A 13,616-nucleotide genomic window follows, 5' to 3' on the forward strand; every position below is an offset into this window, starting at 1 on the left:
ATTCCTTGTTTTATTGTTGTGATTATTTTTTTTCTTTTCTTTTATGTAAAGCACTTTGAATTACCATTGTGTATGAAATGTGCTATATAAATAAACTTGCCTTGCCTTGCCTTGCCTAATGTGCAACCGTTGTATTTGCAAACCCATTCTAGCATAGTAATTGTATAAATTATATTTAACCCTCTACCGCATGCATTATGATAGACCTATAGAAAAAAATATTTGAATCTTTTTCTTTTCTAAGAATGGCTTAACTTGAAGTGCTGTAAAAAAAAAAAATTGGAAAAAAATATTATTTTAAGGTACTTTATGATATGTTGCCATACGGCAACAGCATACAATAGCGGATCTAACTTAGAATAAGTGTAAGCTTACTTATAATTAATATTTTCCCTCAGAAATGTTGTTTGTGTTGATTCAATTGGTGCTATTATAAGCTTTAACACAGTACTTACTTATAATTGACACCTTATACATACTTTCCAACAACTTGTGCTTTTATTTATTCTATTCTTTTTTTGCTGAACAATGATTTATATTTGTTTTAATTTCATTACATTTTTCATGAATGTTATTTAAACTGCAAATTTATACAGTTAAAACAAATATAATACTGTATATCATGTATCATAAAACATTGACATAAAACCAAAAACATTGCAGTTCATGAAAATTCAGCATTATGCAATCTCTTGAGAGGAAGACTATGGACATCACCCATAAACTATTGTAATAATGTCATTCCACTATTGCACAGTGTTGCCACTTGGCAACACATACATTTGAATGATTTACCAAAAACGAATTTTATAAAAACTTTTTTGAGAGGTGAATATGTCATCATAACATCATAACAGTGATGTTTTAGATTTTTTTGTGGAAGTGACACGGACTGGTCCTTGTTTGTTACTGACGTTTTAGTTTGCTTTCAGCAACTACCGACAAGAGACAGCAGTCTGTCAGAAATCTCGCCACAGAAAAAAACTGCATGTCATGTGACTTAATCAAAGCACATCATTGGCTAAACTAAGGTCTTCTCTTTCCAACAAAAAAAACGAGAATGTTCTCTTAAAGACACAGTGGCAAGGAAATGAACACAAAGAGTATGTTGCCATATGGCTACACCATGCGGTAGAGGGTTAATTTTGATGCACGCTACCATTCAAAAGTTTGGGGTCATTAAGATTTCTTTAAAGAAATTCATATTTTTATTCAGCAAGGATGCATTAAATTGATCTAAAGTGATAGTAAAGACATTTATAATGTTAAAATAGATTTTAATTTCAAATAAAATAATGTGTTTTGAACTTTCGATTTGTCAAAGAATCCTGAAAAAATATATCAGTTCCCACAAAAATATTAAAGGGGTCATATGATGCTGCTAAAAAAAACATTATTTGGTGTAATGAAATGTGTTTATGCGGTTTAAGGTTAAAAAAACACATTATTTTCCACATTATTGTTTCTCCTCTATGCCCCACCTTTCTGAAACGCTTCGATTTTTACAAAGCTCATCGGTCTGAAAAAGCGAGGTGTGCTGTGATTGGCCTATGTGGGGGCGTGTTAGAACGAGCCGTTTTAGGTAGGCGTGGTTGACTTAACTTTTATAAAGAATATCTCTTTGGATTTGAGACTTTAGTCTTTGCAACTTTACAGATCTTCTTTATGCACCAAGAGCGTGTAACACTCCAAAGAGAAAGGAAAAATTTAAATCGCATCATATGACCCCTTTAACTGTTTTCAACATTGATAATAATAAGAAATATTTGAGCACCAAAGCAGCATATTATAAAGAATTCTAAAGGGTCATGTGTCACCAGAGACAGTAATGGCTTCTGAAAATTGAAGTTTTATTGTATTTTTGGTCAAATAAATGCAGTATTGTTGAACATAAAACTTTAAAGGGATAGTTCACCCAAAAATGAAAATTCTGTCATTAATTACTCACCCTCATGTCGTTCCAAACCCGCAAGACCAAAAATATCTTAATTTGTGTTCCGAAGATGAACGAAGGTCTTATGGGTTTGGAAGGACATGGGGCTGAGTAATTAATAATATAATTTTTTATTTTTGGGTGAAATATCTCTTTAAAAAAACATTAAAAAATTCTACTGACACCAAACTTTTGATCGGTAGATATATTTAATATTTGTTGCTAAGAAATATCCCATATTTTAGCAGGATTGCAAACCTCATATAAAATAAATATTTAATTAAAAGTGTCCATAATTTGACCTCCTGAGCTGAAGTTTAAGCAGCCTTCTTTGACCATTTTGTTAACATTTTGTGTTGTTGATTTTATTTGTTTTATTTATATCTTCATTTTTTGACCTAATTTGTGGAACATGCCTTTTGTAACAGTGACATTTTGTTCACTTCGCCCTCATGTTGTTATTTTATCTCAGGCCCCAGATTAGTAGACTTCGTGAGATCTCGAAAGGCACAGAGAACCCCAGGATCTGAGTCAGCGTCTGGTCCTGTGCAAAGAGAAGACTTCCTGAATGAACCTCTGCCTAACAGCACGTCTCCACAGTTAGACCACACAATAAAAGCTCAGGAGTCTCAGAGGGATACCATGGAGGATGATGAGGAAGATGAGAATCAGCTTGTAGCTCAACCTCCAATTACAGGTAAGTGAGTTCAGAGCTTGTTTGGCAGAGACAGATCACATCATCTACCACTGCATGGTGAATAAATGTTGTAAAAATGTTATTACACACACAGTCAACCTACGTATTTGAGATTTATTTGACACGTACTACTCAGTATTACAGCATTGCTTTAGTTTCATGAAGAAAGCTGAATGGGGACTTTGGACTGGTCTGCATGCATATAGCATTAGAAAGTAAAACTAATGTACCGGATGTGGTCTTCTCAATCTTGTCAGCACAAGCTGGATGGTTTCCAGTTCGTTATTCACCCTCGGCTTGGAACTCACCACACATATTCAGGACTGTACACTTTGCAGATCTGTCCAGCTAAGCTGTGAGGCCAGCATGCTAAGGCAGATGCATCAGTTTCAATTAGACTGATTAGAGCAGAGTTAGCTAGAGCAAGCACCAATTTGTTTTAAGGTAATAGAGATAAGAGGAACTCATTGACGTTTATGGATGAAGCACATCAGGGGTTACTGTTCAGAGAACAGTCCCTCCGTAGTTGCACTGCTGTCAGCATGTGGTGCTGTATATGTCAATATACATGGGAACTGGAATAGGCTGTTAAACTAACTGAAATTCTAGTGTTTTTTGTTGCTCTCTGTTACTATTAATCATTTGTAATATTGGTGTTATTGATTATTTACAGAGGAGGAGCTGCCAATCAAGCCTCAAAAGGAATGGCTTCACATGGACAAGGTGGAGCCAGAAAAACTGGAATGGACAAGAGACCTTCCTGCACCCAGGGAGCAGAGCACCAAAAAGGTACAAACCACTAAATCTTGGGAGTTGTTTTATTTAGTTGTGCTTGTTAAGGCAAGCATCAGTAGAACTTACTTTTTTAAAACCCCAAAAATGGCACATACTGTAACTAATACTGCATTGTTTGTGCTACAGACATGAATTATACTTCAAATTATTTGGCTTCTCACAATTATGTAAAAATATCCCATACAACTTACTTAGGGTGGGGGATATGACCAAAATCATATATCACGGTATGAGTCGTTTTATTTCACGGTAACGAGATATATCACAATATAGTTATTTTTGCTTTAAATAAGGTCTTTATGATATCAAAAGTTTTGATGCCATAGAAATTTCATAATTCTTTTCACCAGTGTCAATATCACAAAAACGAATACTAACCTAAATAAAAAAATAAAAAAACTCAAGCTCACTGATGACACAGTCAGCGATTAAATAATAATAACAAAACAAACTAACTACAACCAAAAGGACAAAAAACTACAGTAGAACAAACAAATAAGAAATGCTACATACATTGTATAAAATAATCAAATTTATAAAAACACTGCATATTCATCACTGTCAATTAAATATATATTTCTTCTTATTAAAGTTACAAAAGTCATTTAGTCAAAAGCAGTGAGAGATTTTCTCTTTTGTTGTTTGATTAACATGAATGACAGACAGCAGGGATATTAGACTGCTGTCACTTTAAGAGCTGCCCTGATCCAATATACTGTGACACAGTTTCTTTCTCAGCTGTTTGCTTTCACTTAAGACCTACTGTGTTTACGAGGATACTTGCAAAGACGGGCATTTTGACAAGTGTGTCTGTGTATTTAACTGTTCAAGGCCTATAAAGCAGCAAATATAACTTCCTATAAATATAACAAGGCCTATAAAGCAGTTTAATACCTCCACGCTCTATGAGCACGTACAAACCAATACGTTTTCGTGATCACGTAGCACAGCAACATCACGTGAGCGTGTAACCATGATAGAAAGATAGTACAAAATCTCTACCGGTTGACAAATTTCTACCGGTTAATCGTGTCTACCAGTATATCGCCCACCCCTACAACTCACATTGCTGCATGCATGCAAAATGATTGGAGAAGTCTGGCATACATCACCAGAGAGAAGTCTGTCATCTCATTGGAAGATCAAGTTATAACATTTTGAACAAAAATTACAAGGTCAAAACTAAATTAAAAAAGTTAAACATGCATGAAGCAAGATCTACAACATTCATTTAGAAAATAGGGTGACATTTCCTTTTGTACTGACTTTAATAATGTTATTCTATGTTCTTGTTTGCATGAATGCTTTATTAAAGGCTATGCAAGCACGTTTTGATTTTGCTGGCACTCTCATCCCACCCACCAAAGACTTGCCCACCCATTTAGGCTTGCATCACCATGGAGAGGAGCCAGAGGTGAGTAGGTTCAGCTAAATTCTAGAACTGATGCCAGTACTTCTTTTAAAAGGAGTTTGTATTAGTCAAATGCAGGCGTGTGTAGTTGTTGTATATGTGTAATGCTAACTAATTTTCTCTCTCTCCTCTGTTCCAGCTGGCTGGCTACTCGCTGCAAGAGCTTTTCCTCCTCTCTCGCAGTCAGCTGAACCAACAGCGCAATCTGGCCGTCAGCACTCTCGCTAATGTCCTGGCCAAAGTAAACAAGCATTTCAAAATCAAAACAAAAGTTCATTGAGTTGCTGTGAAAAGCTATTATATTTCTTGTAGATTTGAGTCCACAAAGATGGTATTATGAGAGAGTAAATGCTGGATCCTCTTAAAGATGCACATCTATCTATCTGTCTGTCTGGGTTAAGACATGTATATCCACGCCTTTTCATTGCTAATTATTTACTGCTTGTCTTTAGTAAATCATGACTTGATTTTTAATGCCAAAAGAGGGTTTGTGGCTGTTTCTTTCTGTTTCTGTAGATTTGTCTCTCATAAACTCTGTACACGTGTTCTCCATCAGGCCCGGGCTGGTGAGTACATTTCCTCTCTGAAGGGCAGCGTCTTGTCTTCTTTATTGGATGCTGGAGTCCTCTTTCTTCTGCGGTTCTCCCTGGATGACAGTGTGGAGGGTGTGATGTCAGCAGCAGTGCATGCCTTGCGAGCTCTGCTGGTTTCATCTGACGATGAAGTAAGAAACAATCATCTTGCATATCGTTTATGCACTTTTGCCACAAGAAGTTACAAGTAACCACAACATTTCCGATTTGTCTCATCCTAGGAGTGCTTGGATAATGCTTTCTCATGGCTGCTCGGGATGGCAACCTTTCCTTTACTGCCCACTGCTCAGGAGGATGAGGACGAGGATGATGAAGGCTTGGATGAGACCATGAAAGAAACTACTAAAGAGAAAGAAGAAAAAAAAACAGATCATGATGTTGCTAGGCAGGATGTTGTCAAGGTAACTGGGGTCTAAAGCCGAGAACACACTACACGACTGTCAGGTCGATTATGAATGGATTGGTCTTGATGACGGATCGTGCCCAATCGGACCAGGTCTGTTCCAGTTGGGCTCAGTCGCTGTTTTACAGTCAGCAGAAAAAGTTGCATAGTGTGTGGTATCTAAAGATTATAATCTTAGAATTAAAGAACCAGTCGTTTTCACAAAGATTTTTTTAAACATGTTTAATATTTGCGACTGACACCAGCGATTGCAGCTATACAGAGCAGATGCGTTCACTGTCAAACATCATTCACCATTCGTTTTGTAATTTTGTCATATTTTTTTCTTGATTACAAGAAAAATCTCAATAGTTGTTGTTGTTATTTCTTTCTTGACTTTCTTTTAATTCGTTAACACTGCAAATTAAATGGTTTAGTTTTCTCTGCAGTCGAAGAAAATTATAGCCTAAATTATGTCAGTGATTTCTCTAATTTTAAAGATTATCAATAATTCTCTTATTTCGATCTGCAGTCTAATAAAAGTTAAGAAAAAATGTAATTAGCCTATAGGCCTATCTACAGGCTATTTCCATTTTTTCTCAACTTTTAACTTCTTTAAATTTGTTATGAAGAATTTTAAATCAACTTCATAACAAATAGGCTAAGGCGGCTAACGAATTTTCTTCATAACGAATATAGGAACGAATAGCCTAAATCATAAATCACGAATATGACGAAATAAAATTATTCTATAAATATATTAATTATATATAATAGTTTTGTGTCAAATGGATGGGGAAATTAGAGTGCCTTGAATTTATTAAGTGATGTTTTATTTCGTTCTAACCGGTAGCCAAACTCGAGTAGCCTAATGTAACGAAAAAAATTTTACCTACCTTTTTTACTTAGAACCAATTCATATTTAAATCCCTGATTTTAGACATACATGAGATAATTAATAAACTATTGCTGGACTAAACGTTTAAAAATAGGCTAGAAATGTTATAATTAAGGGAATTAAATATAGGCCTAGGCATTTGAAAATACATAATGAAATGTGTCTACTCACTCAATAATTCCAAAAAAGAAAGAGAAGCTTCGGACTTAATGCAAAACATATTCGAAACACATTGCTATGACATTTATTAGGATCACCAACATAGCAGAAAAAAACCCAGAATGTTTTCTGTTAAATTAAGCACATAAGAAAAGTAAAACAGACCTTAATGTTTCAATAGGTAAAAGCGCACCAGTGTTGTCCGCAGTGTTTTGCGAGTTGTTTTTTGTTTTTTTGTTTGGCAGAATTTGTCCAGTCGTGACGCGCCAGTCGTTAAGTGTGTTGTGTAGTGGAGTGACTCAGTCATTAGGTTTGTGCTCCTTTCCGATTGTCAAAGACTAAAATCTGTTCCAGTCGATGGAAACAGTCATTAAGTGTGTTGAGGTCAGTCTTAGAATGTTTCAGCTAGTCATGTAGTATGTCCCCAGCTTTAGATTGCCTTCTTTCTGCAAAGTTAGTTGCTGCTTATGCAGAATTACTGAAATTTCTATGTTGCCATCAGGGCTTTCTGAAGATGCAGGGTCTTACTCGGCTGCGGTATATCCTGGAGGTGGTGCGGCCCTCACCCCGGGTTGTTCTTGATATTCTGGAGGTTCTGATCCGAATCGCTCGCCACTCGACTGCTGCAGCAACACAGGTAGCTGAATTCTGAACCAGTGTTATTTTATACCCTAGTAAGAAAATAATATATTTAAAATATATTTAAGTATATTTCAAGTCTATTAACATATTTACTGTCATATCTCTTGAGACTTGATATAAAAAGGATAATTTAACTTTATTTATACTTGTGCACAATGTACATTTCTTAATATTAAGCCTAAAATATGTTTTAATGTCACCATTTAAGAGGATTGTATGATCTTTGAAATACAGGGCATTTAAAGTGTACCTGAAGTGTACTTGCAATAGTTCCACTTTTGCACAATCAAATATACTTCAGTATATCTTTAGTTGGACTTCAGTACTACATCTGCACAATTAAAGTGCATTAAGTACAAAATTAGTTGTTCCAATTTAGCAGATGTTAAGTATACCAGTTTAGTATACCAAAAGTACAATAGCAACACTATACAACAATAATAACACTGTTCTGAATCCTCTGCACTTTGCTATTACCTTATGATCTGAACTTCACTGCTACATTGTGTTTTTACTTTAGATTTGGACTAATGATACAATTTACACATTGTTTGCACTAGGGATGTGCGGTATACCTGTACTGGAAAAATACCGGTATATATTATATTTCAAACGGTACGATATCATCATTTTGCTCAATTCGGTATTTCATTCGCTGCTGTTCCAAAGTTCACCACTATGTGGCAGTGTTACCCAAACTGACGCGAAACCGGCAAGCATGACAACGGAGAACCGGCAATGGATAAAACAGGTGATGCATTAAGTACAAAATTAGTTGTTCCAATTTAGCAGATGTTAAGTATACCAGTTTAGTATACCAAAAGTACAATAGCAACACTATACAACAATAATAACACTGTTCTGAATCCTCTGCACTTTGCTATTACCTTATGATCTGAACTTCACTGCTACATTGTGTTTTTACTTTAGATTTGGACTAATGATACAATTTACACATTGTTTGCACTAGGGATGTGCGGTATACCGGTACTGGAAAAATACCGGTATATATTATATTTCAAACGGTACGATATCATCATTTTGCTCAATTCGGTATTTCATTCGCTGCTGTTCCAAAGTTCACCACTATGTGGCAGTGTTACCCAAACTGACGCGAAACCGGCAAGCATGACAACGGAGAACCGGCAATGGATAAAACAGGTGAAATTGCACAAATATTTTTGTTGTTTTTCATTAAAATTCAAACCTTTTTCTCGGTCAGATCCTGGACTGTCCGCGGCTAATGAACACTGTGATTGCTGAGTTTCTTCCCTGCTCCTGGGCTCCTGCCACCTCACAGGCTCCATCCTCTTTGTATAGGCTCCCTGTTGCCTTGGCGATGAAGCTGCTTCGTGTTTTAGCAAGTGCTGGGAGGCATGCTTGTGCTAGAATAGTAAGTATCCACTAAATTGTGTAGGTTAACAGTGTCAAGCACCCACTACTTGTGAATAATTATAATACTTATTGCAAAATTGACAGGTCTCCCACCCACTTTAGTAAATGAGTATGATGCTTATTAAAACAAGTGACAGGTCTCCTACTCAGATGTCAAACCATATTGTTGTGCTGAAATATGAATATATATAGTCTTGCTGTGGGCTACTATGCTTTATTGATGTCAAATATAAAAAAATTGGTTAATTAAAGTGGAAAATTAAAGTAAAACTTCCTTAAGGGTGTTCTTATACTCTAAAATTATACATTTAAGTATATACTATCTGAAAGTCAAGCTTGGCCGTAATTAGTCTGTGTGTCTTAGCTTAACTCTCTAGGAGGGAAGGAGGTTTTGTCACGTTTCGTGGTTGTGGAACCATCAGAGATGTTGCTGGAAGCAGGTGAAGCTCTTCGCTGCAGTACAGAGGCGCTGAGGCTGTTCGCAGTGGCTGCCAGCTACGGACAGGCTTGCAATCTGTACACGTGAGGAGGACCAGCAACTTTACACTTTAAAATACAGTGCAAATTGTGAATATACAGATGTTTGGGAATGTATTCAAAGCATGTGATTGTAGTGACGGACGGTGAGTGTGTGCTTCATTCCAGGGACCTGTATCCTGTGCTGGTGAAGAGGTTGCAGGCTGGGAACTGGCGGTGTGCTTCATCTGAGGCTGTGCTGCTTCTGGAGCTGGACCCAATCAGAGCGCTGCTCGTGCTGCTGACTCAGGTCACTCAAACGGCAGGATGCCATGAAGAACTGCAGAGAGACCTAGTCAGGTGAGACTACACTTTTACGATGTAACCATTGTATCAAACAATGTCCAGATGTATCAACAATTGCACATTATATAAATAAAAAAATGTATGTTAAGTGTATGTTTTTGATTGCTACTTTTGATCATTTAAGAAATATTTCAAAACTATTAATATACACTACAGTTCAAATGTTTATGGGTTGATAGGATTTTTTTTACGTTTTTGAAAGAATTCTCTTATTTTCACTGGATGTATTTGATTAAAAATTCAGTACTGTTGTGAAATATTATTACAATTTAAAATAACAATTTTCTATTTTAATACATTTTAAAATGTAATTAATTCCTGTGATTGCAAAGTTGCATTTTCAGCGGTCATTGCTCCAGTCTTCAGTGTCACATGATCCTTCAGAAATCATTCTAATATGCTGATTTGCTGCTCAAGAAACATTTCTTATTATAATCCATGTTGAAAACAGTTCTGCTGCTTAATATTTTATTAATTACTGTAGAATATTAATAGATAGTTTAAAAGAACAGCATGTATTTGAAATATAAATCTTTTGCAAAATGATAAATGTCTTTACTGTTATATTATTAATAATGTTTATAAACATTAATAAATATTATTAAATCAGTTTTAGTGGAATATTCATTGACTGTCATGTTTCGAAATACATCATGCTAATACTAATAAAAACTGTATCATTATTTATCACATTTAATACAATTATTAAACTTAAGTATTTGTTACAAAAATGAATTAAAGATTATGTACTTACATTATACAGTATGTATATATTTAGCTATTTCATACGTCCTGCTGGAACAAAAAGGAAAAGGAAAAGTGCACTAATTAAGCGATTTCATGGATTCCTTAAAAAATAACTAGAAAGAGATTTTGAACTATTTTCTGTTTGATTAGGTTTTACAGTTTGTCAGGAACTGATTGACAGCTGTTAGAGTGTTTTAATTTTTATTAAGAGAAATATGTACCACCATAATTTATGTCTTGCTTTATTAATATTCATATTGCAGTTTCATTTGTGTGCTATAAATTTTGGCTATGGCCTTGAGCTGATTCTCTGTGTGTATTGACAGTGCTCAGGGTGCAGAGTGTCCTCCACCTCCTCCGGTTGTGTGGAGTCATGTGATGGGTCTCCAGCCCACTGTCATTAGCTCTCTCAAGGGCTGTGTGAGAGCACTCGATGGCCCAGCTCAAATGTCAAGTGCTCTGATTCTGCTTCCATCCTACCTGCTCTACATGGAGGCGTATTATTCACAGCTCTGTGTACAAGTAGGTATTAATAAGAGAGAAATAAGCATCAAAGCCAGTGTCACACCAGCGCCCCTAAACAAGGTTATTTTAAAAACAGCCTGTTCTTCTGGACGCATGTAAAATCTACCTGAAGCTTATATTTAGCTACTTTTAAGTACAATCAATAAATGCATATGTTTAGTACATTAGGAGCTCAACTCTCAGAATCAAAGTGGATAATCAGTGGCTTCTTTTAGGTCCAAACTGCCCTTCATTAAAGCTTCTGGTGTGATAAACACCAAAATATGAAAGATTATTCCACGTTATTCAGCGCATTCAGTCAGATCCCTCAAGGCAAGATAATGCTGTCTGCACAAAATAGCTGCTGATAATGTATCTTCACAAAAAAGCATTTTAAGGTTTTTTTTTACACTGCTAGTAGAAATTGAGTGCCATTCACAGCCTTGCGTACTTTTTTCTTTCATATATTTATCCCTTTGGATTATATAAAAATGTAGTTGTGGTAACTTAAACTCTTAGCGCAAATGGGCCTAAAATTACAGATATTTTAAATAATTACCATCCTTTGCATATGTAATGTGAATGATCTGATCTGATTCCTTTGTCAGAGCTCTTTCCAGCCGGTGCAGTGTCTACAGGAACTCGAGTCACTAACTTCATACGTGCTTCTGCCACTGATATCCCATCAGGCCATGCAAAATATAACCAGCTGCTTTAGGTACAGTGAACTATTACTGAGATTTCCTGAGATTAACTACATCTGTTACTATATATATATATATCCTATTAATTCATGTTTTTTTAAAACAAATCAGTTATTAACTTTTAGAAACCTATTGACCGATAGTTTCTGCATTAAGAGAATTTAACATATCCACAACAATATATAATATAATATCATATAATATCATATAATATCATTAATATAATATAATATAATATAAACAGTACACACATATATTATGTAAACAAAAACTTTTATTTTGGATGCGATTAATCGCGATTAATCTTATGACAGCACTAAATATAATATAACATAATATAATATAACAATGAAATAAATGTAATATTAATAAAATAATAATTGTAGTGAGATTTTTTTGTAAGATTAGTAAAGTTAGTAATAATTTTACAATTATAATGACTTTATTTGTGGTGTTACAGTGTACATGCACAATAAAATTACTAATATATGACTGTTAGTTTTTCTTTACAGTTTACTTGTTTGCTTAAAGAATCAAGTAAAATATATTTCCTGAATTCTATAGTGACTATCATTTTTTTAGAAGTTTAATTGTATGTTGTATTATTTTTGCCATTAATATAGTCATTGACGCTCATATGGGAAATAACTAACTAAATAAATAAATATAGGATAAGACAATGCTTATATTGTATGTTAGATCTAAGTAACTTGTAATTTAAAGTCTATAGTGATAATTTTGAGCCATACAAAAAGAACAGATATTGAATAATTGGAACATAATAGTGATTATGTTCTCTTCTCCTGCTGCAGGTCCAGCTCTATGATCTGTAACCCCGGGCTGAGTGTGGCTGGTGGGGAGGTCGTCGCCAGTCTGCCAGGTCTGGGCTGCTCGAGGATGAAGACCTCCAGCACAATAGCAGGGCTCAACTCCCCTCTGTCTCTCCCTACTGCCCTCCTGTACCTGCTGAACACCATCACCTCCATCCACAAAGGCTTAATAAAGAAGGTAAATTCATTTTGATCTCGAAAAAAAGAGCTGGGATAAACTTGGTGGTAAATTTCTTTCTCTTGTCTCTCATCAGTTCAGTCCTCTCATCATATGTTATCTTTACTTTGCTTAATAAATGCAATACATTGTGATTAATTAACATTAACTATGCTTGAAACAGAAAATATAAGTCTTAAATATGCTGGTTTTATTTGAAAAGCATTCGGTTAGTTAATGAAATGAATTGTAATGCCTTACTTTTATTGTGACTTAATACTTTTTAGGTTCCAGTTGATCCAGAGGTGGCCAAACACGCCACCTTGTTCCACCAAGTATCGCTGGCTCTAGTGTCCTGGCTGCTGCCTGGCAGTGAATATCAGGCACATGAACTCATGTCTGTCATGACCTTCAGTCACAGCCTCCTTCCGTAAGTCTCTGATGTTTGCCGTAAAGCTCTCGTTTGTCTCATATATTGTATGATTACAGTGACTTCAGTCACACAAAATATTCACATTTTGTTATATAGTGGCTCCAGACACATAAGCTAGACCAGGGGTGTCCAAACTCGGTCCTGGAGGACCGGTGTCCTGAAGAGTTTAGCTCCAACCCCAATTAAACACACCTGAACCAGCCTCGAAAAAAAGAGCTGAGATAAACTTGGTGGTAAATTTCTTTCTCTTGTCTCTCATCAGTTCAGTCCTCTCATCCTCTCGGACTCTGTACTGAGTTATCTGCGGTCTTGTATCGGAGCCATGCCCTCTGTTTCTCACATGAGTGCCTGGATTTTATGCCACGAGCACCACCTGCTGTATCTGCTGCTCAGACTGGCTCACAAGCTGGTAACTGCAACCTCTGCATTTAACAAATTTGCATACATTTTATGCATGTTTACACACACTCACATACATATATTTATATATAATTTTTTATATTTAATATGTTTT

The 13,616-nt window shown here is 35.6% G+C and overlaps 1 protein-coding gene across 1 annotated transcript in view; it reads left to right on the top strand.

The window, feature by feature from the left end:
- Positions 1 to 13,616, top strand: part of LOC107719490 (RNA polymerase II-associated protein 1-like) — a 26,953-nt gene that overhangs the window by 5,009 nt on the left and 8,328 nt on the right. Inside the window, exons 6-20 of the mRNA XM_016526909.1 lie at positions 2,406 to 2,630; positions 3,304 to 3,419; positions 4,741 to 4,839; positions 4,976 to 5,077; positions 5,393 to 5,560; positions 5,651 to 5,830; positions 7,371 to 7,505; positions 8,733 to 8,903; positions 9,270 to 9,427; positions 9,551 to 9,721; positions 10,801 to 10,996; positions 11,587 to 11,696; positions 12,495 to 12,690; positions 12,767 to 12,799; positions 12,957 to 13,099. Coding sequence (XP_016382395.1) covers positions 2,406 to 2,630; positions 3,304 to 3,419; positions 4,741 to 4,839; positions 4,976 to 5,077; positions 5,393 to 5,560; positions 5,651 to 5,830; positions 7,371 to 7,505; positions 8,733 to 8,903; positions 9,270 to 9,427; positions 9,551 to 9,721; positions 10,801 to 10,996; positions 11,587 to 11,696; positions 12,495 to 12,690; positions 12,767 to 12,799; positions 12,957 to 13,099 — 2,203 coding nt within the window. The remainder of the gene's footprint in view (positions 1 to 2,405; positions 2,631 to 3,303; positions 3,420 to 4,740; positions 4,840 to 4,975; positions 5,078 to 5,392; positions 5,561 to 5,650; positions 5,831 to 7,370; positions 7,506 to 8,732; positions 8,904 to 9,269; positions 9,428 to 9,550; positions 9,722 to 10,800; positions 10,997 to 11,586; positions 11,697 to 12,494; positions 12,691 to 12,766; positions 12,800 to 12,956; positions 13,100 to 13,616) is intronic.

Source organism: Sinocyclocheilus rhinocerous, unplaced genomic scaffold (assembly GCF_001515625.1).
Source record: "Sinocyclocheilus rhinocerous isolate Xijiao unplaced genomic scaffold, SAMN03320098_v1.1 scaffold1234, whole genome shotgun sequence".
Taxonomy (NCBI): domain Eukaryota; kingdom Metazoa; phylum Chordata; class Actinopteri; order Cypriniformes; family Cyprinidae; genus Sinocyclocheilus; species Sinocyclocheilus rhinocerous.